This window comes from Gavia stellata, chromosome 9 (assembly GCF_030936135.1).
Source record: "Gavia stellata isolate bGavSte3 chromosome 9, bGavSte3.hap2, whole genome shotgun sequence".
In the NCBI taxonomy this organism is placed as follows: Eukaryota; Metazoa; Chordata; class Aves; order Gaviiformes; family Gaviidae; genus Gavia; species Gavia stellata.
Genome location: NC_082602.1, coordinates 24,293,008 through 24,317,016, shown reverse-complemented (window position 1 = coordinate 24,317,016; position 24,009 = coordinate 24,293,008). Strand labels below are relative to the sequence as shown.

The window sequence follows — 24,009 nt, the reverse complement described above, 5'->3', positions numbered from 1 at the left end:
GACTGAAATCAGATGTATTTGATCCAGTCCCTCCATATTGTCTGTGATCATGCACCAAGTCTACAACACAAAACTCCATGTTGATTCAATGACTTTTTGGTCAAGAGGTTTCTCATATATAATATCTACACTATTCCTGGAGCTTACACTTGTTTAGTAGTTTTTCATCTCTAATCTACAATTAAGAAGCCAAACTCTCTAATAATTGTGATTCCTGGTGTAATTGTTACTAAAGAGCTCTCAGTTCATATTCAAAATCTGATCACAGGGAAATGAAACCTCTCTCTGGTACTTCCATAACGACATCTGTTTCAACTATCCTTTACGAAAACAATTTTAGTCACAGTATGTTCCTTTAATGTATGCTAACATTTCTTATTTCTTTCCAGGCTATAGAGTATTATTAGTGCAAAATAATGGTTTTATTTCTGCCTTTTGACAACTCTCACCTTTAAGAACCTGATTGCTGTTCGAGATATGTCTGGTTTTAATATGATATTCACTTGCATGTTCAGCCAACCTCAGACTCAGAAGATAATTTCCACAGACACATATCCATCAAAATGTCTTTCAAAAAATGCCTACCAATACTCTATAAAGACCTCTTAAGAACTTCAACTTTCTTAAGCAATATTGTGGAAAAGAAAACAACAGAAAATATGACCGCAGAGAGATTGTCAGCTTCATCTACATGTGGGGTTTTTTCTAATGCTGACCTGTGTAGTGTTGCATGTACTCCAACAACTCCCACAGGCCATGATTAATTGCAGAAGTTAATAAGAACAAATATTCTAGTGTGAGACTTGTTACAGGATTGTATCAAACAAGTTACAATGCCTTTTCTGACAGTTGCCTCAACCGTGAGACCAATGAGGAAAACAAAACAACAGAATTACCGATGAGAGCAGAGGCTTAGTATGGCAATTTTTCTGGAATAATCTACCAAACCATATCAGTTCCAGTGACTTGTTCGTCCTGCCTATCAAGGCAGGATAAGGCAAAGTCTGCTGCAAGCTTTTGTTTACAGAGGAATCCTGTGCTGCTGTATTTTATAACTTGGAGTACACTCTCTTTTGCTCCCTCTATGTTTATTTCATTTTGTTTTCCACTTTGTACATTTTCCACTTGGTATAAACAGTTCTTCAGTAGAGCAAGTAAGTTAACCAGAGCAACCAAGAGATAGGTCTCAAGCATCTCGAATCACTTGGATAGAGTCAGTCAGCCACTTACTCTGGCAAAATCTACCCAAGCGTAGATTCAAGGTCCAAATAATGCAGGGTACGTGTCTGAACCTGAGTCTGCTAACCTTACAGTGAAATTCCCTATCACTCAATTACTAATTGTTTTTAGCAAGTGAATTTCTCTTAGTCAAAAAAAAATATTGCCCCTTTCAAAACTAGCATGTGAATTTCCATGCAGCAACCATCAGTTTGACTTAAACTATCATTTTACAGAAATGTCTATGAAGTGCTTATCTAAGATGTATTTATGGATGAGTGTAGATCTCAGACCCGGTTTACACACCAGAGAAATTTTTCTCTTTTCTTTTCCTTTACAATGCAGCTATGAGTCCCACCCGTGAGGGTCCCGAAGATAGGGTTCTTCTTGGGTAGATCATGCTGCCTGAGGAAAACATTTTGCCAAATATGCTGACAAAACAAATTTTAAAAAACATTTTATCAGTAAAATAGCGCTGTTATTGGAGTCACATTGGGCTTTATATTCAGAAGCACCAGGCACTCACTGTTTCCCATGCTTTAATATTTGTTCACAATTAAAAGCCTGAGTTACCAAATTAGAAGTATATATAAATCAGAAACATTTGTAATCATGAAAAACATTTTATTCACATCAATTTATTTCAAAAATGTCCGTAAGAAGATAGTATATATATGAAAGATTCCAATCTGCCTGAGTTTGGGTTTTTTTCTCAGTAACATGCCATAACTGTGGAATGTATCCAATTAATGTTTAATTGGGAGAAATCTTATGACTGCTGCAGGATGACTTTTATGGGGCAGTTAATCAAAGTATCTTTGTTTGCTTCATAGTGTTTGTTAATGTATATTTTAATAGATACTAATCTTTTCTAAAGAGTACTACATACAAAATAGAACATAAAACTCTTGCTTTGCTTGATGCACTGTGCACAGATTAATTCATTAACATACTCCATTTTGACATAGAATTATAGGAATACAGGAAAGCAGAATAATGAAAATGGCACTATTATTTTCCAAGTACCTGTAGTTGTGAAATTTAATTACAGGAGAAAACGGTCTGCTCTCTCCATCCACCACGCTGGTTACAATGGAGATGTGAGATTTCGATGTGGCTGCATGCATACTTAAAGCTAAATCAGGAGACACCCGCTCAGGGGTTCGTGCAGTGCGTGCAGTTACCCGTCCGTTACCGAATGCCGATTGCCCTTCCCAGGCAGACAGGGGAACAGCTAAGGCCTGTTCATACAACACAATTTGCGGTTTCCAATGGGGTTTACTTGAAACAAAAACACGTGCCTAGGCAGGTGGTACTTTTGAAGGAATCCTTGATCTTGAACCTTCAACTTCAAAGGGAGTCTTAATGAAGTTATTTTAGGCACCCTAAACCCTGTGGATAGCAAAAATGGGCTAGAGCTAATGGAAAGAAAGTTGATAGTATCAGATTGGTTTTGTTTGTGCTTGTTACAGTTTGAACTGCGTCAGGAGTTATGGCCGTGATCACATAAATACCTGGTCACCTGCCCAATTTTAAAGCTGGGGTTTATCCAGTAAATCCAGTGATTTGGAGAGTCGAGGCGATAAAACGGTGCCGGGTGACACGGGCAGCCAGGGCGGGGGTTTAAGCTCGCCCGAGGAGCCCCTCACGGGAGAAAACCGTTCGCCGGTGGGAGCGCGGGGGCAGCCCTCTGGCCATACCGACTGCCAGCACCCCGGGCTCCAGGCAACGCCGCAGCCCCGGCTTCTCGCCCGGCACTAGCCCAGCTTCTCGCCCGGCACTAGCCCTCCCCCCGCCGTCCCCGTTCGGCCGGAGAGCGCAGCCGAGCCGCGGACGGGCCCCGGCGGCCGCAGCTGGCACTGCGGCGGGCGCGCTCCTTAGGGCCCACCGCCCCGCCACCACCTTCCTGCCGCGAGTTCACCGTGAGAGGGGAGGAGGGGGCGCGGGGGACACGCCGGGATTCGCGGTGGGCCCCCCGTGACTCTCGGGGACGCCCCGGGCCGCGGCGGGCCAGGGGGCGAAGCGGGCGGCGGGGGCGGGCGCGGGCGCCGCCGCAGGAGGGCGGGAGCCGCCGCAGTGAGGCCGCGCCGCGCGGGCGAGGCGACGGCGGGCCGCGTTGCCATGGCAGCGCTGCCCCAGCCGAGGGCTTAAGCGGGCGGCGACGGGCCGCTGGGAGAGGCAGGGGGCGCCCCGCGGCCGGGCCCCGCCGGGAGGGGAAGGGGTTAAAGCGGGGCGGGCGTGCGGGCCCGGCGCCGTGGGGGTCGCTGCTGGGGGCAGCCCGCAGGCGGGTGTGGGGATGAGCCGCGGCGGGGGCCGAGGGCCGTGCTCCGGGCGCGTAGGGAGGCTGCGGAGGTGAAGCCTCCGCTCCCTCGCCCGGCGGAATGGAGACTGTTGGCGCTGCAGAGGACGTGTTTTATGAGGAAGAGGTGAACTGCTACGACTTCGAGCCTCTGCCGACGCTGCTGGAGGATGAGGTGAGTGAGGCAGGTGCGGGGATGGCGCCGCCGCCGCCCTTGCACTCACCTGTGGTGAGGCGGCCTCAGGGGCGGCCCCCAGGCCCCCCCTCCCCGGCGCCTCTTCCTGCCCGCGCTGTGAAAGCAGCCCGCCGGCTGCGCCGGGCCCCGGAGGCAGCCGGAGCCCAGGGGCTCACCCGCCCCGCCGGGGGCGGCCAGGCCGTGTCGACATAACCGTTCGCTTTCCGTGTATTCAGCGCGGGTTCCTCGCTTTCTCCTGCTCGGTGATCCCCGCTGCCAAGTTGGGCTTAGCCCATCCCCATGCACCTTCTCCACACAACAGCAAAGTCACGGTCCTCGAGAGTGGGGTGTCTCGTAACTGCTGTCGTAGCCGTGGGTTAACGCTGCAGCTGGGAAGTACGTGCCCTTGCCACACCTGATAAAGGGAGCTTTCTTACATGGGCAAAAGTGTTTCCAGTAGCCACCAACCAGATTTTTGCACAGCCATTTCTTCCTGCCCTGTGTAAAAAGGCCTTGTCACTGGGAAATAAAAAAAAAGTTAAATCCGTTTGTTCAGTTGTTATGCCAAATAACCTGTAGCTAAACCCAGTTCCATCGTCATGTTTGTCTGGATTTGTACTTGGTTTTACACTTGCTTTTTATTGCTCTTGCTCATCTTTCTTTGTATCTTTCCACATGAAGTGTGTTCCTTACCCCCTAGTGAATGTCTGGGCAAAATGTTTTGGGTTTTTTCTTTTTTTTCCAGTAAAAAGTTTAGTGAACCATACGTGAGCCCCAAAACAGATCTTGCAAGCTTTCTTATTTGCTATGTCAAGAACCCAAGTTGAATCAGGATTTAAAAGTGTGTTTGAAAATGAAAAGTCCCTTCCAGCTTTCATAAGCCATCTAATGGCTCAGCAGTTCGGCTCTTCCTCCCATCATCTGTAGTGTTCAGCATAGTAGGCCCTCTCAGACTGGCCCGTGCAAAATAGAGGGAAGAAGGAAGGTGGTAGTGGCTTCCTTTATACACATCAGCTTAAATATTTAGAGTATCTCTTCAGGATTGGAGAAGGCTGAGGGTCAACTCTTCTGTGTGAGGAAGACCTGAGCCCATTTTTCTCACCTGCTCAAAATATACTTTAATTGTGGATTCCTATGAGTCCCTTCTATTTAATTATTCCAAGCACATGAATTTTTTCAATATTCTTGTTGAGAGAATGAGCATGACCTATCACCTCGTGATTAGGGAAGTTAATAAAAAAAGGGCTGCTTTGAAGAGTACTCAGTGAGCTTACCCAGGCAACCCAGTGTTTTTCTTCAAATGCAATTAATTTAATGAATGGTGTTTGCCACGTTTTCCGTGATTCTGAAATAGATTGTTTTGAAGTTTGTGTGAATTATCTTGGCAAAAAGACTTAGGTGCCAGAGGGCTGTGAATGCTGATGCACCTAACTCTCAGCTGCTTAGTCATTTAGTGGAGCCTGTGCTTCTCATCACTGTACATAATACAAGGAATGAGGTTGGTGTCTGATGTATGTGGTTTACAAAAGACAATATGTGAAGCAAGAAGCAGCCTGAGCTGAAGAGTAGGAAATACTGAGGGTATGTTTCAAATGCCTTTCTTTACTAGGACTTTCTTTGTCTCACACTCCTTAATATTTAATTTAAAATTTTTTAAGAAGTTGTGTGTGACAAATTAATTTGTTTTCTCTTCCTGCTCTCTATTCCTCTGCTTAATTACAGATGCTACTGAACTGTTTTATACCGTCTGAAGAAAATATAAGGGAAAATTGAGAACTAAAGTGAATAATTAAAGCATGGTTGTCTGACCAGTTCACTTTGTGTAGTTATTAAACAGTAATTGCTTTTACAAGTGCCTTTTACTGATAATGAGATAAGAGAGAAAAGGCATCAACATCTCTGTTAAGTAACACGCTTGAGTTTTCCTGTAATTCGAGTGAACCAACTTTCAGTAGTCCAAAGCACTGAAGTCATGGCTTGCCAGAAGCTTCAGCTTGCCAGAAATTCCTGCGTTACAGTCTTAAAAGGATTTTTTTTTTTCCCCACAGTGAAAACTTTGTTTCCGTATTGCTTTGGGGATGCAAACTAATCAAATGCATGTCTCGGTGTTTTCAATGCCTCCTTCTCTACAAAGGCCTTGCTTTGCCACAATAGCAGCTTTAAAAACTAAGGTCAAGATAGTGTGGTCATTTGAGAAATACATGGTTTCTATGAAGTAAATCACTTCATGTCCTGGAACACTGGAAAGAGGAAAGCTTGCAGTATGGTGGTAGTGGTGTTTCACTTTGTTTTTCGTCTTCACCTAGCCATCCATTGCTGATGGAAGCCACTTGAACATTCATAGGCCTTTTTTCTTTTTTCTTTTTTTCTGTATTACCTAACTTTCCCTTCTTCTGGAAGGAAGATAAGTTTGTCTGACATGAGATCATCATCATCTTTCATTTATTCCCCAAATAACCACAAGACAAAGATGGTTTTGTAGGTTTAAACTGTAGATATCATTACTGACGAGTAATATCTGCTGTAGAGCTCAACCTCAAAGTTTGACTCAAAAGAAATTCTACCAAGTCCTGACTGTGACTGGAATTTGATATTAAGGCTGTCTTAAAGGTTGCAATTTTTATTTATTTCACATAATCTCTAAATTGAGCCTTTCTTGTCCATATGCACAGACGAAACTCTCATAATTTTGCATCTTAATTAGTGAAACATTCCTTTTTTTGTTTTTGGCAGTTTAGGCAAATGCCATCATGTCACCTAGCTGGATGATCCTAGGAGAGTTAAAAATAATTACTGGTTCATTGCTTTGGTCATAGAACTTGTTTTTCTTATTTTTTCTTTTTTTTTTTTTTTTAAATTTTTTGCTTGGCCATAGAATAAGCAGTTAGTCTTTCCTTTCCAAGCCTGTCCTCATCCTACCTATCAGTGTGGTCAGCTTCAAAGCCTAATGGTTTGTGGTCCAGCTCCTTGTCATATGTTTATGTTTTCAGATACAGGAACCTCTGTGCTGCCCTTCATGCTTCAAAGAAGTTACCCATAGAGATGTGCAAAACTTCCTCATCCACCCTCAAAATCTGATGGCAGCATTACACATATGGTGCTGAGCACAGAACAAAGAAAATGAGATCTTTTTGTCTCATGCACCTGAACTGTAAGGGCTTTTGCTGTTCATTATTATGTAGGACTGAACTCAGTGAGACCAGGGTCCATGACTGGTGCTAGAAGGCACTGTAGTAATGCTGCCATTAGTAAATCAATCCATCTCTAGGCTGATGAAAACTAGAATATTGAAAATAGAAGTTAAGTTTCCCAAATAATAGTGAGTGCACTTTATTTCCTACCTGTTTTTTCTCGTATTTATTAAGTATTATGCATTTGACCAAAAAGCAGACTAAAGATTGGTCCTTGTTTGAAGGGTATTATGAGTGCAATACTTAATTTTCTGAAAAACATGTTAACAAACTCTTAACCCTTCTGTAAATGGTAATCCAAATATCATTGATGTTCTCCAGTACTGAGGTACATAAAGAAAGTTATAACTGTATTTTTCCAAGGGATTAAAAGTTTAAGCACTACAGTTTTCAGAGCTTTAAGATATCTCACATTCTGCTTTGCTGACAATCAGATACTTTCTTTTTTCTATATTCTATGTCATATGCAGCTACGTCTTCAATTCAAGGTATATTTACTATCATTCAGAAGTATAGGCTGTAGTCTTATTTTCTCATTTATATGTAGTAATTATGTGTAATTAATAGTGGTATAGCTGTAATGCAAAGTAACTTCTGTAGATATTTCCATTTTTCTGTTAGCTTATTTTTCCTTACAGATGGAATTGATGTTTTGTTTGTACTTTTTTTTGGTCATGTTTTGAAGTTCATGAAAACTTTTTACTTCTGTAGCTTTGGGTAATGTATTAGTTTTGTATTCTAAAAAATGTACATAAAAAGGCTAGCTGCTTTGAACAAAGCACTGTTTCTGAGCATCTTGACCAGAAAAGCCACGTTAGAGCTACATTTTTTTGGAACTGGACTCTTCATTGCCTTACTGTGATGACGGGATCGAAGGAAGTTGACTTTTATAGTTTAGGACAGTAACTTAGAAACAAAGTCCATAAACTATTTTGATCACCAAGAACTCTGGGTGTAATGGAGAGGCCTAGGACAACCAAAGTGTTTGGTTTTAAGTTAAACAATAAGAACACTTTTCCTATGGCTTGTTTGGCTTTTGTGTGTTTACTAAATGGTCTACACCACTAAACTTCACAACAGCATTATTCTTAAGACAGGCTAATTTAGAGGGTACTTTTTCCCAGATCACAGATGGTAGGGAAAACTGTGAAGAGAATTTTTAAGTGGTTTTTCCAAAGGCACCTGGGAGAGCTGAAGGGAGACATGTGTTAAACAAAATGTTTTAACTTAGTCTTTCTGCTTTTACCTCCAAATGGTCTGTTTCCCTAACTTTTCATGCAGTGTTTATGCAATTTACATAGATTCCATAGTAAGTCCTTTTTGATATTAACATACTGTGATACCTTTGTTCAGGTTAACTGTGCTTCTTAAGAGACTCTCTGTGTTAAGAGCAAAATCACCTTGGTGTTTCTTGGTGTGTTAATCAGTGTCCTAGAAAGTCTGAGAACTTGCTGGAAACATTACTCGCAGCCAGTTGTGTCAAGTGTAATCTATGATACACAAAGTAGTGTCATGAAATCCAAGGTAATTTATGAATTCATATCTTGGCAGGAGAATGTGTCCCTTGCTGATATTTTGTCACTGCGGGATAGCTGTCTTAGTGAGCAAGATATTTGGGCAATTTGCCTGGAGTGTTGCCATTCTCTGAAGAGCATTGCCCATTCTGCAATCTTCCAGACACTCTGCATCACTCCTGACACTTTGGCTTTTAACACCAATGGCAACGTATGCTTCATGGAACAGCTCAGTGGTAAGTATTTGTGTTTCCAGGCCATTTGTTTTAGAACTATGGAAACTCATAGTGAGAGACTGTAGTAGAGCATAATATTCTATTCTTAAGACTTGTAATTAAAATAAAGAGAAAACAAAAACTTCTTTAGGAATGGGTGAGTATAGGTCCATATGAAACTACATGCTCAGTTTTGTGATTGATGAACAAAGGCTTTTATGAGTTTGCTTAGAAGATTCTTCCTAGTTGTTTTAAGACTTACCCAGGGGAATGCAATTTATCTCCATTTTAAACACTGTAGGTTATGTATTTGTGTATCTGTCTGCACAAGTCTCTACCTATGTAAAGCATGTTCTTGGTCTCTTCCAGTTATTCTCATTTCATGCATATATTCTGTTTCTAGAGAAATCTGACATTCAATGTACCTTGATGATTGCGGCCGTAGCACACATTCACTGTTAGAAAGGAAAGCATTCTCTCTCTTGAATAAAGGATTATTTTTAAGTCATGATTTTCAGACTCAGCAAGTGTGATGACTGACTGAGAAACGAATTTTAATATGCTAAAAAACAGTGTGTAGTAGCATGTAAGATCTTCAGTTATCATAGCAGATGAATGGGGGAATGCTTAACTTGCAATCAGAAGTAATTTTTTCAGCACAGACAAAAAAGCATGTTATTGTTGCTGTTCCCTTTTCACATGACCCATCTCAAGAGTCTTTGTCTTAAGCTAGTTAGGGATATTATGAAACAAAAAAACCACCAGCTGTTATTCTATAGTTCTTTTAAAATTATGTCAACTTGTAACTAGAAGAACCATTCTAGTCCATATACACACTATTCAGGTTTTTGTTATGTTTTCTTTAACCCAATTTATTTTTACATCTATGTCAGAATGAGTGTTTATTCTTTTAGTCAAAATCTAGATTACAGTATTTAGAAAAAACAGGGTAAGGTAACTTTGCAACGAATGAATATTTGTTACCTTCTTTAGAATTAAAGATAGTGTTTCAAGTAAGCATGTAACATCATAAAATATAAGTAATAAAGATTAAAAGATATCTTCATATTGTTGTGGTATTTGTTTTGTGCTTAAATTCCTCAGATATGTGAGTCAGCTTTTAGTTACATATTAATAGCGTAATGTGCAATCAATTTCCTTTATTTTAAGGAGCTTGTCATAACTTGAAATTAAAAAAAAGAAAAAACCTGACTTTGTATTCATAAGGGTATATGAAAGACTTATTGAAGAGAACAAACCTAGTGGATGAAAAATGCCCCTCAACTAAGATCTTTGCTTGCAGCTGGGAAAGAAAAAAAATCAATTTCTTCTTAAATGTTTTAGTCTAATTGAATAGCTGGCAAACAATTGATCCAGGAATTTGCCATATTTAAGTGCTTAAAATGTGGGATAACAAATTCCGGTGCAAAGCAAATGTACAAAGATTTTGTTCCCTGAGGTCACGTTAGTCTCCGAGGAAGAGACTTTTCATTAGTTCTCTTTAAAGAAAGTTGCGTTTTTCCTAGGAATGCGAAAAAAGTTATGTATATATTCTATTTCCCCCACACACACTCCACTGTGTCTTTAACTCTTTCTCTTCCCCTTTCCCTCAGATCTTGTTACTATTTAGTTAAAATATAGTTTGTTAGATAGGCTCTTGGGGAGGTTGTCCTTTTTGCTTCCCTATAGTTGTTGCCTACGGATTTATTCTTCCAGAAGAAAATTATAACCTCTGGACTTGCTTGCCAGTGAGAGAAAATGAACAGCCTGTCGCCTCTGCTCTAGCAGCGAGTTCTGCTTCCTGCAGGTTCTGTAGTGCTAAAGTGACAAACATTCAATAGGATGTTCTGCCAAGGGCTCTGAAATCTTCTTGTCTCTTCAAATCAGACAAATTTCCATTGTAAACATTACATTAAAAGAATACAGTGAGCGTTACCAGTGGTAAAAATTACATGCTTGTACAGCCTTTAAAGTGTTCTATCGAAAGAAAGGGAAAAGGTAGTGGGGAGATGAAAAGAAGGAGCAGTAGTCTGGGGGTGGGGGAGAGGGGAGTACAAAACATCTTCTGTCCATTAGTTCCCTTCCCCTTCTGCCACCCTAAATACCAGGGAAAAATATGTTATGGAGGGAATGCAGAATTAGTTGTGTACCTCTCTTTCTCAGTGGGCAAGTAGAATTGGGAACATCATAAGGAACTGTAAACCAGTTAGTGGCATCTGGATAGTCAGCCATGCCAGGTAGCTGAAATCATCAATATGTAAAAAAAAAAGTCCTCTCTACCATATAACTGAGTTTAGTATCTTCACAATAAGAGCTTCGCATTTCACTTCTAAAATACAGGCACGGAAGTTCTATTAGAGCTAAAGCTATGTTGAGTATGCTATGCCTGTGAGCATACTTTTTCTTTCTCCCTGTTGAGAAGGGAGACTTATAGTCTTTGCTTGTAAATGATCTCAATCATCCATTGGCCTCACAGAAGGGTAGACTAGGTGAGTCGAATATGTACATGAAGAGTACATTTTCAGTCGGGCACTTTTTTAATCCCCCGGTGTTCTTTATTGGGTTCATGTGACATAATTACAGTGTGATACTACACGCATGCTTGGATGCAGCAGCAACATTGATCTCTCTTAAGATGTTCCTTTCTTCCTTCCACCTCTTCACTCAGAAGTGGCTGCTGCAGTAGCTCAGTTCTCTGCTAAGCAGCCCACAGGTGTGGAATGTGCTTCCTCAACTCGTTTATCATAATTAAAACATACTAAGCAGAAGGGTCAAGGGTTCTGTGCTGGCCTGTACATGAAGAGGCAATTAGCTGTTCAGGTTGTTTTTGCTGCTTGAACCCCTATCCCCCAGGTCTGCAGTGGAAAATAGGGAATGGAAATGTCCCATTAATCAAATCAAACCTACAAGACACAGCTGAGCCACACCAGCTTAGGTGATAACTTGGTCCAAACATAAATGTCTGAAGGCAAGAAGTGGTTAGGCATGGTAAATGTATTTCTTTGGTGGTGTTTTGTCTGTTTTGTTTCTTAGTAGGAAAATTATGCTATCTTGCAGAAAGTTTGAAAATAGCAGTTTATTTTACTTACAGTACCAGAAACATGGATAACAAGTTCTTTGTACATCAGATATGAGTGAACCAAAATACTGCTATATACATAGTTTCTTTCATATCAGGTATGAGTATATCATTAAATTTGTATCATCACATTGGTTTGGTTTTTAAACAAGCAAGACTACTGATTTCTAATCTGATATGTTTCCTTTTGCTTTTGAAGATGATCCAGAGGGTGCCTTTGTTCCACCAGAATTTGATACTACCGGTAACACTTTTGAGGCAAGTTCATAAATTTATCTGTAAAATAGAGGGGGCTTTAATCCTTTTAGTACTTCTGGCAGTACTAAATGCTCAACATTCTAAACGTATAATTACAACACATTTAAAGACTGTGAATAGTAACTTGTGCTGTTTAGATACGTTTTGTGGAAATAAATGTAAACTTAAAATGCTATATTAATTTTCTGTATAAACATTTGTTCACTAGCTGTTAAAATGTGAAAATCTATTTTGGCTGAATAATGTGTTGCCCTAAACCACAGCTGGTCTATATTACGTTCACTGGTATCCTTCACTGGTTACATTTGCTTGTTTGGGGACTAGCCATGAACTTTTATGACTAATATAAAAATTGTTTGCCATCCTCTTCAATAAAATAATTCAGGGAAGGGTAATCAGCAATTTTATCTTTGATTTAATGAAGAAACAAATTACTATCTGTTGCTTTGCAATGCACAAATGCTCTACATTGTTAAATTAAATTAGATTTAAATTGTTTATACTAATTCATTAGCCTCCCAAGTCAACCATCTCATTGCATGCTGCAGGAGTGCTTGCTTGCTTAATATCCTTTTTATAATACAGTATTTTTTCTGGCATGTATTCTTAGATAATTCAAATGCTTTAATTAGCAACATGTTCTATTCCAGGTATTTAAAAAAAATGTTTCTTTATAGTTCAATACAAATACCTGTTACTTTTGTAGTTAAAGCCTTCATAGTCATGTTTACAGTTCTCTATATTTCCTTGGGGGGAAGGATAAGTGAATCTTCAATGTGTGTAGTACTACAAGTAAGTTGAGAATGATAAGGCAGGAAGGGTAGTGTTATAGAATATGAAGTAGTACAGTCTTTGAAAGGTAGAGATGCAACATTTCTCCCTGTTGCTGTGCTTTGTCAATGTAGTTATATAGGCCAGCAAAGCTCTAGTGATTTTATGCTTGCTCTCCCCCCTCCCCCCCCGGGCTTTTTTTCTGGGAGTCTTTGTTTGGTGTCAGGGGGCAAATGCAGGTGTGGGGTGGTTAGGAGGTGACCAGTATTGCATGTAAACTTGGCAACTGTACTAGTCTTTATATTCAGATGTGGTTGAGGAAAGCAAGTCCCAAAGTCACCTTCAGGTGACTATTTTTTCTTTCTTTCTTTTTATTGTACTTCTGAAGCTGGACTTAAGATTTTACATAAATATGTTCTCCATCCCTTGCCCCTTAACAAGTCTCCAAGACTTGACACAGAAAGACTTACAAGATTTGTGGAATTATTTGCTCCTCTGGCAAACTTGCATTTCTCCCCAACCCTTTCTCCTCCTCTAGGAGTTGCTGAACTCTTATGCATGTAGCAAATAGAATCATCCACAGGAGCATTAAGGTTGGAAAAGACCTGTAAGATTGTCAAGTCCAACCATCAACCCAACACCGTCATGCCCATTAAACCATGTCCCACAATGCCTCGTCCACATGTTCCTTGAACACCTCCAGTGATGGTGACTCCACCACTTCCCTGGGCAACCTGTTCCAATGCTTCACCATTCTCTCAGTAAAGAAATTTTTCCAATCTAAACCTCCCCTGCCGCAACTTGAGGCCATTTCCTCTTGTCCTATCACTAGTCACTTGGGAGAAGACACCAACACCCACCTCTCTGCAACCCCCTTTCAGGTAATTGTAGAGAGCGATAAGGTCTCCCCTCAGCCTCCTCTTCTCCAGGCTGAACAGCCCCAGCTCCCTCAGCAGCTCCTCATAAGAGTTGTGTTCCAGACCCCTCACCAGCTTCATTGCCCTTCTCTGGACACGCTCCAGCACCTCAGTGTCCTTCTTGTAGTGAGGGGCCCAAAACTGAACACAGTCTTTGAGGGGCGACCTCACCAGCGCCAAGTACAAGGGCACAATCACTTCCCTGGTCCTGCTGGCCACACTATTTCTGATACAGGCCAGGATGCTGTTGGCCTTCTTGGCCACCTGGGCACACTGCTGGCTCATCTTCAGCCGGCTGTCAGCCAGCACCCCCAGGTCCTTTTCTGCCAGGCAGCTTTCCAGCCACTTGACCCCAAGCCTGCAGTGTTGCGTGGGGTTGTTTTGACCCAAGTACAGGACTTGGCACTTGGCCTTGTTGAACCTCATACAGTTGGCCTCGGCCCATCGATCCAGCCTGTCCAGATCCCTCTGCAGAGCCTTCCTACCCTCGAACAGATCAACACTCCCACCCAACTTGATATCGTCTGCAAACTTGCTGAGAGTGCACTCAATCCCATCGTCCAGATCATCGATAAATATATTAAACAAGACCGGCCCCAAAACTGAGCCCTGGGGAACGCCACTTTGTGACTGGCTGCTAACTGGATTTAACTCCATTCACCACGACTCTCTGGGCTCGTCTGTCCAGCCAGATTTTTACCCAGCAAAGAGTGCGAGTCGCCAGCTTCTCCAGGAGAATACTGTGGGAGACAGTGTCAAAGGCTTTACTAAAGTCCAGGTAGACAACATCCACAGCCTCTTCCTCACCCACTAGGCGGGTCACCTGGTCAAAGAAGGAGATCAGGTTGGTCAAACAGGACCTGATTTTCATGAACCTGTGCTGGCTGGGCCTGATCACTTGGTTGTCCTGCACGTGCCCTGTGAGCACCCTGAAGATGAATCTCTCCATAATCTTCCCCAGCACCGAGGTCAGGCTGACAGGCCTGTAGTTCCGTGGATAAATAGATACACTGAAAGAGGTTCGAAGACCAAGGGGATGGGACAAGGTGAAATGAGGATTTGGGAAGACTGTGGGAATACTAAGTGACCTGAAATTTTAGTTCTGTCTGATACACAAGCCCATTTTATCCCTCTTGGATAAAACTCATCTGTGTGCAGGTTCATTACTGAACTCTTCTCTTTTGGCAGTACTTACAAGCCTGTTAAGCCCCAGTGGATCCCAATACCAAGCACAGCACAAACAATAATTATACAGTCGAAAGCTGTTTGAGTCAGGAGTGGCTCTGAACATTGACCCTTTTACTTTTTTTGCAAAGGTCGATGAAGATACATGAAGGTACACATTTGTATGGAAGGAAGTCAAAATGCTCTGCCTTGTCTATTGTGAAGTGGCGTAAGGGCTGGGTCCACTGATTTCTGTCCATTGCTCCTGTTTCTTTATCTAGCAAGTTGGGGAGCCTTGCAAAAGTAGGGAGAGCAGTGCTACAATAGTGTCCTGTTGCCTTAGCTGTTTCTCATTGACCATCCTAGGGCAATACAGAAGATTGAAAAGCTAGGGCTTTCCCCTTTGTTGAGGCAGAGGTCTATTGTTTTACTCTGGGCTTTGCATGCATTTTGTTAGACAGCTATGGGATTCTGAGTATTCATGGAACTTTCAAAGCTTTCTTCTTACTGCTTGTAGAGTTTGGTTGAATTTTAAGTACTTTAGTACCAGATAAAATTCTGCCAGGGATTCCATGCTGACCTCGACTTGCTTTTGCAGTTTCCAAGACCTACAGTGGGTTAATCCTTATGTACTTGTTACAAAGGCTTTATAATATTGTAATCTTTCCAAGGTAGCTGTTTCCTTCTTGGTGTCAATAATTCAATTTTTCTTTTTTAAAGGTATTGATACTTTTGTCTATCCCCTCACCCCTAGTTGTAACCTCCTACTATGCAATAGCAGAATAGCACCGATTTATACACATCTCTCTGAGGAAACCCTGAGCCCTTGTGCTTTCTCAGTATTATAGTTTGTACTATACCAATAAGCTGCCCCTTTTTACAGGGGCATCAAATCTTTTGTGTTACTGCTTGTTCCTATCTTGGTGATGACCTTACTCAGTTGTTCTTTGTTGAAGGAGTGTTTTTGCAGCTGCTTAGTATGCTTTGTTGAGAACAATGGAAAGTAGTGTTTGTACTGAAACTATCAATAGTATCAATATTTCAATATCAGTTGAAACGATATCAATATAAAGAAAAAAATAGTATTGGAACTAGTAATTATGTTCAAGATGATCTTTGATAGCCGCTACTCCAGTGTCAAAGCTCAGCTGATTTAAAATACTTATGTCAGCCGGAGGTTTTGCTTGATTTGAGCATGACCTGTTTTCTGGCTTCTAAAATGGAAGCACATAATGAGGTTTGTATAGCTACTGGATGACTTCTTCCTCTTTAAACTCTTTTTAAAAAAAATCCCTCAAATAAAGCTACAGTTATTTCAACAAGAGATGTTTTGTTTCCTGCTTGGTGAATTACTGATCCAGACCTCTAATGGAATTGTGACTCCAGTCTAATTAGTTACTAAACTTAGCTGGCACTCACAAGCACACAAGGGTAACAGACACAGGAAATAAATTGAAATGCATTACTGTCCTAGTGTCTGAAACAACACTTTTAAAAATGTCAGTTTCTAGTTGGAATTTTAAATAGCAAGAGATCTAAAGCTTTGTCCAAATGACAGTTCACAGGACTGAAAAGTAATTGATTTCACATGGTTTGTTTTAGACTTGTGCCTTGTTCCCTGACCGGCTCTCCATTTGTAAAGTGGTAATAATAACACCAACTTCAGTTGCTGTTGAGTAGGAAGGTAGAAACTAGCCCTTCAGGGAGCTGTCAGCTTCAGTGTCAGGTGTAGAACAGACTTTTTGGAGAAAAAGATGTTAAGAAGGAATTAGCTGTGAAAGGGGCGTTCCATGCCAACAGTGAAGTGTGGCTGAGCTTTCCAATTGGTGACTTCTTTCATGCTGCCACAGTTCCAACCTGTGGGGTTGGAGGAAGGATTGCAGTTTCTGAGGGTCTCAAGAGACCTTGAAATGACTGTGTTGCTAAGCGGTTTGGAGCAGCATTTAATAGGGTAGTTCTGTAATGTCCTTCTCTTCCTGGTGTAAGCATTGTCACAGTGCAAGGGCAATAAAGGCAGCCAAGCAGGTACTGTTGGTCTCTAGGACAGTGTTGGACTAAAATAGAGAATCTCCTGGGTGTCTGGTCATGTTATTTTTTTTCCTTTAACTTTGCTATCTCCTTACAGACTTCTGTTACCTTTGTGCCCTAGTAACTGCACTGTTAAGGATTGGTGCTGAAAAGAGAGAGAGAGGGAAACAGGAGAGAAACTTTAGAGTTATGATCCATACTGTAACTCCAAAGAAAAGGTGAATTTCTGTACAGTACCCTTACTATCATTTTCACTTTTATTCTTAATGCATATGTGGGTATGTGATGTGGCTGTGCTCAGTAAATAAAAGCTTTCTGATGACTGAAGCTGTTACTTGCCTGTGTTGGTGGAAAGATCTTACTTTCTGCTTCTCCTCAAAGCTGGAAGGTGTGTCTGTATTTGCTATAGCGAGTACTGACCACTTTTTTGTTCTCATTGAATCTTGAGCTAGAAGTCAGTTAGAAACATCTTGAGTATAAACACTAGCCTCTAATTTTGTAATGTTTTACTAATATGGTACTGTAGAGAGCAGTATAGAATGTAAGTTTTTCTGTTCTAGAAAAACATTAAGACTGCAATGCAAAAATACAGATTTGAGGCTTCTTTTAAAATTTGCGTACTTGATGGTATACTGGGCTTATCAAATAATTCATCTTCAATATAAACTAATACTGAGTCCTGATTCACTCCTCTAAATAGGAAGAGCTTTAGCCTTTTCCTAATGAAAATGGTTTCTATTTCATTTTCTTGCCCTGGGCAGTACAGTGCTAGACTTGTGAAATTTGGCCAATGGGAAGCCCAACAGGAATAGTTAAATATTGGTGAGTTCATTAATAGCCTTATTTCTATCACTACAATACAAGTTTGCCTCAGGTTAAAAACATTGACTGTCTCAAACCCGTTTCAAACAGCTATTTGTCTGCATCACAAAACTGCCATTGAGTCTGACACAGAGGTTTATTGATGTAGAACCCCACATTTCTAAGATACGAGCTTTCAGTGAGATGAAGAACCAATGTCTGCCATGTGTGAACTTGCATTTATAATCCTTTAATAGTGTGGCTATTCAATTTTGCTTGTTCTAATGAACCTCTGTAACAGAAACCACTGAATTTTCAGCCTTGTCTGCCTTTTTTTTTATATCTAAAGCAGACTGGATAATGCTTCTGTTTAATGACTTCTTCCATTATTTAGGGGTGATAAAATGCAGTAGTTCAGAAACCTCAGTATGCAGCAGGATTAAAACCTTTCAGTAATAAAAGAACCGAAAAAGATAGAGTTGAATATTACCTTGAAGAGAAGGGGGAAATATGGGATGGAGAATGGGAAGAAAGTGAAGTTCACAATTCTCCCTGTTTTCTCATCTAGAACTTGTTCTTGCTTTTTGCTGTCATGGCAGGAGTGGGGTATGCTGATCTCTCACCTGGGAGAGAATCAGAACAAAAAAAGGCTGAACACTGCCTGTCTCTTTGCTAGAGTGTGACAGCTGTCAACTTGCACTTCGCAGTGAGTTATAGTTGATTTATATTACTAAAAAGAAAAGTCTCAGTGTTTCAACAACCTTAAAAATAAACAATTCTACACAAAGTGGTATAATTAGTGCAAATAGAAAAGGCAAGCTAAAATGTATTACTTTTTTTTCTTAAACTAAATAGTTAAGATTTGTATGGCTTATTCCTATGAAATATGACAAGGCAGTTGGATTGATATATACTATATACATACAAATATTTTATATGCATATAAATGCAGGGGTTGAAATGCCAAATGAAACCTACTGTTCTAGGGAATAGATAAAGAAAGTGTGGTTCAGGGTATATATATGTTGGTCCTACTGAAGAAAAATGAGCTGACAGTTTGGTGCTGCAGTGTTTCTCAATAGCTGATCATTACTGAGTTAGTGCTCAGGTCTCAGCTGGTCCTTCTGTAAATATGAAAGCCTTCGTCTTTCTCCCAAATCAAAACAGCAAAAGGTACAAAGTAAGTCTTGCCTTTGCCACTTCCCTGGTCTTTAAAAGCAGTAGCTTTGAATGCTGTGAGATTATCTCTACTGTTCTATTCTTTCTTTAGCTCTCGGTACAGGAGGAAGAAAGAGAACTTTTTACATGTTCTCCTAGAGGGGTTTTTGGTTTTGTTTTTATCTGATGGGGGAAATAAGTCTTTTGAAACACCTAGTGCCTTTTTTCTTGAGTTCTGTTTCCCTTAATTTCATGTAGCCTCCTCTTGGGACTAATTCTATCTAACAGCAGCAAGGCTTGTCATCAGCAAATGGTAACTTATCTCCTCTTGTAGTCTAAACCATTCTGTCTTCTGGGTGTTATTTAAAGCTGTATTTTCCTTCAGTGACAAAAATAAATTACTTTTATTTGGTTAGCTATGCCTCTACTGTGCTATAGAAGAGGAAATTGAATCCTGCTCTTGCTTTTACATCACTGACCCAATTGAGGTTCCATTCAGGAACTTAGTACTGAGCAAATATCACCCTTTAGTTGCTTTACACAAAGAACTAACCAAAGGAAGAATACAAGGCCAACAGGATTTTTTTTTAACAGCAGTCTTTTTTTCTTTTTTCCCATGTATAGAATATCTTAATGTGATTACCTCAAAAACATACAGCTTGTTGCTTAGTTCTGAAGTTGGGCTTGCAAAGTTGTCATATTGGTCTTTTCTAGCTGGCTTTTTGAGCATATTGCTCATATTTTTACAGTTTTGCCTCTGAATCTGAAACACAACCTTTCACAGACTGACTTCTAGTTTTATCAGGAATAGTCTGTCTCTTAGGCAGAAAAATGTCCTCAGAAGATAAATGACTGACCGTCCAGGTAACCTGCTCAATGAAAATATGTAGTATTTTAGGTTTCTTCCTTACTTAGCTATTAGGTTTCTATAAGATGGCATTATTAAAGCTAAGATACATATTTTCCTTAAGATTGAGGAAGATGGTCCTCTGATGTACAAATTTTTCAAATCAGGGCATTTGAGGATTTTTGGTTTTGTGAGGGAAAGATTGTGAGTGAAAAGAGAACTTGGTGTTCTGTCTTAAAACAGTTGGTTCTTGTGGTAGTTGAAGTTTATTCTTTTAGAAGCCTGAGGAGCTGTGTTGGATAAATTTGCAGATAGTTCCCATCATGAGCAAAAATCTATGGAAAAGAGGACAGATTGTTTTCTCCTATTATGCTTGTGTAGTGTCATAAAACTCTAGGCTCCTTAATGTTAAAGATGCACAAATATTTTGGATCAGTTGTTTATCTCCAGCCTCTTCCACATAAACTCTTCTGATTAGTACTGATACTTTCTCAGCTATGGATGAAGTTGTCTTCCTTAGTCCTAGTGGAATTATCTGTCAGTTTCTGGTGCTACCTATTCAAAATAATTTCTTTGGTGGACTCATCATACTGGTCTTACTGGCAGAACTTAATTTTCTATTGCACTCTCTGCTTATTTCCATCATTTACTCTCTAGGATGTTCGAAAATGCTTTTGAAATGTAAGCCTGAATGCTTAAAGGCAACATGAAGACCTCCAGCAAAATTATTCCTTGTCATTACTTGATATCAAAAGGTTTCTCATTTGTTAATTTTATCTCTGTTTTATGTGGATATTCATGTTACTAGAAGATCCGTGATCATTGCTAGGCTGGATCTGGAGACTTTATACACCCTGGAACAATGACAAACATTTCATTTTTACCATATTTTGAAGAAGCACATGAATGAAATATGTATGTTACACTTTCCTTGTGTAAAAAAAAAAAAAAAAAAAAAAAAAAAAAAATTGTTGTTTGTGGGCTATACTGTTCAAGCTCTATCACATTATACATGAGTTCTATGGCCAATTAGAGAAGAAGGAGCAAGGTTTACTTCTGCAGAAATCATTCCCCTATGAAACAAACAAACAGGAAAAAAAAAACCACCCACAAACCAAAACTAGCCCCCAACCCCCCCCCAAAAAAAAACCAACAAAAAACAAATCCTTCTTATTTACAATCCTCTGTTTACATTCCTGATATATACGATGAAAGCTACCTACTCATTTGCTACTTCAGTCACCTACAGCTGTTCTGTGAAAACTGGTGTTTTGAATGGGGTCTTGACAAGGTATTATTCGGTACAGTAAGTTCAGAAGTGTTTGGCCAGCTTTTTACATTTGTAATTCTATATATGTTCCTTGTAGGAAAAAAAATTAGAAAAAATCTGCATATATTATTACTTCAAAGAAGAGTGAATTGGTTACTGTACAGCAATAAATATTTTACATACAATAAATATTTACCATGTCAATGATTCATGGCATGGTAAAGGAACTGGGATGCTATTTGAGTTTACTGAACTTCTGTTCTTTAGCTCCAAACTGTGGAGTAAGCATCCCCCAACACAGGATTGTGCGAATGCATTGCTCAGCTCAGAGTGACAGGCTTTACCAGTAGGCACCTTCTCTTAAGTTTAAGATAAAAAGAATATACTTTTTTTGTTAAACAAATAACTTCAGTAACTACAAATAACATCATAGAATGAAAAAAATCTTATAGAGTTGAGAGAAGACAGAGCTAGTCTGCCCAGCATGCATATAACTGTTTCCCAGGTTTCCTTTTTCTATGCCTACAGGGAATAAATTGTGTTAGTTTAAGTGATAAATGAATTACCTATGGCGGGTAACTTAAAAGTAAGGAGGTTAATGGCTGATAAGTCATAAGGAGAGTTGTGACACATGAAACTCAGTTTCAAAGGGAATTTTAAAAAAAACACGTGGTGTTCAAGAAGCTTTAGAGATAAATGTGTCTAACTTTTGCTATCTAACCTCTGAGGTCTCCAGCAGTTTTACTGCGATGTTCTTCCTTACCTGTCATAATTATACTTCTCCTGCAGGAGAGGAGTCAATTGGTGTGCTATTCATCCATGTTGGGGTGCTGATCTTTGTGATTAAGGGAGCCTGAAAATGGGATGGAAGTGTAAGAAACCTGTCCTTAATTTGTGTCCTCACCCTGCAAACACATGAGTACTTTCATGCACATAGCATGGTCAAGCTTCTGTGTATGTTCATCCTCATGTGACTTCTTAAAGTGAAATGAATGTTTACAAAGGTGACTGCCAGTGGCTGAAGATATATCTCAGTCTTTGCTACAATAGTTAAGGGAACAGCTTCTTGAAACTATATTGAGGTCCAGTTGAAAAGTTTGTATTTTCTGACTCTTCTTCCCCCCCCCCGCCCCAGTTGTAGCTCTGAATTGACAATATTGCTTTTCAAATTAATTACTGCTGTAGATGCTGGCAATTTAGTCTATGGCAATTTAGATTTAGATGCTGGCAATTTAGTCTATGGACAGCAGTCACCTGTGTTTTACATAGCCATATGTAAAAAATAAAAATAAAGTGTTTTCAGGTAGCATGGAGACTGCTGTAAACCTATTGTATGATTTATTTTTTTAAACAAATACATATCTCCTATCAAAGAAGATCTCAAAAAAAAAAAAACCTGAAAAGATGTTTGTGTGCAGCAGCCTAAGGAGGTGATGAGAAGTAAGTCAAAAACTATGCAAAAAGCTTACAAAAGTCTGAAAAACTAACAAAATTTTTTCCAAATCTATCAAAACAGAGAAATGCTACTCAAAGTCTGCAGTGATTGCAGATGCACAAGATATAAAAGAGTTTTCTAAAGAAAACCATACCAGAAAAACTGTTTAATTTTTTTAAGCCATTTTCATCTTGTAGGACCTTCAGGAGGGTTTTACATTGCAACTCTTCTTGATGGGGAATTATCAAAAATTTCGCTGAAATAAGAGTGTCAGAATAGACTACTGACCAAGTTGATGAAATTAGCAGTAAAATAAATTTCCAGGACCAGATGGTGAAACAGCATTCATAAAAGAAGCAATTACGTAGAGTAATATTCTTTAGCCTGGAAGAGAATACCCTAAGGGAAAAGTTATGCTAGAAATCTGTGAAGTATGCCATGACAGCAGCCATAGAGTATTTGCCAGCCCTCATAAATGAAGTAGGTGGCAACAATGAGATGAACACAGGTGGACTCAAACATGAGGAAATACTTCTTTGTTATGCTGTAAGCTGTGGAAATTCTTGCTGCAAAACATAAATGCAAAAAGGTTGTATGTGGATAAAGCTTAGACAAATTAATGGAGATAAAACAGTTGTCATGAATGATTACAGACAAGAAGCCCGCAAGTACAAAACAGTGAGATTAGAGTGATATACTAGGTAGACTTCCTCTGTTCAAACTGAATGATATAAATAGAGGTCACAAGAAACCAAAACATCATAAAATGTAGGGACTAGACAACATTCAGTTATAGTATATGTGACACATGCTCTTTCCAAGTACATTAAGATTTTACTTGGTTCATTTTTCCTTATGTTGTTGTAGCATTGCTTTTTAGATGACTGTATCTATGAAGCCTTGCTCGTGTTTTGTGATGTAAACTGATCACCTGACATTCGCCTAAATGTATGAAAAACTTGAAAGCTTTCACTTAGTTGTTAGGTAAATTAAAAGGCAATTTGAGAGTTGAAATACCTGCAGACTTCAGCTGCGAGTGGATTATCTGAGAAAGTCTGACCTGTAGCTGCATTTTTGTGGGGCCCCCCCGTTTTTTTTTTTTTAGAAGTCTTTTGGGAAAGAATTTTTTCAGGTAAAGCTAAGTAGCAACTGTAGTCAGAAGGACAAACTGCAAGTATAGCTTTGGTTGAAAATGTTGTTTTTCCAGCGTTTGCTACCAATTCAACCTAGAGTATATGTTTTGTGAATAGTCTACAGTGATTTAGCACTTTTAGCACATTCTGCAGACTAATTATCTACACATCCAAAGTGCCAAATGAATAAAAAGCTACTATTTAATACATCACCTTCCAGTAATTACAGTTATGCAGAAAGGCATTTAGTCCTTTTGTAATGAAGAAAAGTATTAAAAATAATAGGCCTATTTCCCTTTCATTTTGTTGCTGAAGAATATTACTGTCTGACTTTCTTTTGCATAAAAATGGCACATTTTAGAGTGAGTACATTGAAAAAAGACATAGGTAAATAAGAAATGTTTTCTCCCAATAGTAATTTTCTCAAGCATTAGCTTGAATTATTTATAAAACTTTGAGTTTTATAGCAACACTGAAGCTTTCATTTACGGAACCTTTAAATGCTTTGAATTGTGGAAGGGTGGAAACATCTTTGT

The 24,009-nt window shown here is 39.7% G+C and overlaps 1 protein-coding gene across 1 annotated transcript in view; it reads left to right on the top strand.

Moving 5' to 3' along the window:
* Nucleotides 1–3,599: 3,599 nt before the first annotated feature.
* KNDC1 (kinase non-catalytic C-lobe domain containing 1) overlaps nt 3,600–24,009 on the top strand; it is a 67,317-nt gene continuing 46,907 nt past the window's right edge. The window contains exons 1-3 of the mRNA XM_059821429.1: nt 3,600–3,692; nt 8,435–8,633; nt 11,891–11,949. Of these exons, the coding sequence (XP_059677412.1) occupies nt 3,600–3,692; nt 8,435–8,633; nt 11,891–11,949 (351 nt within the window). The remainder of the gene's footprint in view (nt 3,693–8,434; nt 8,634–11,890; nt 11,950–24,009) is intronic.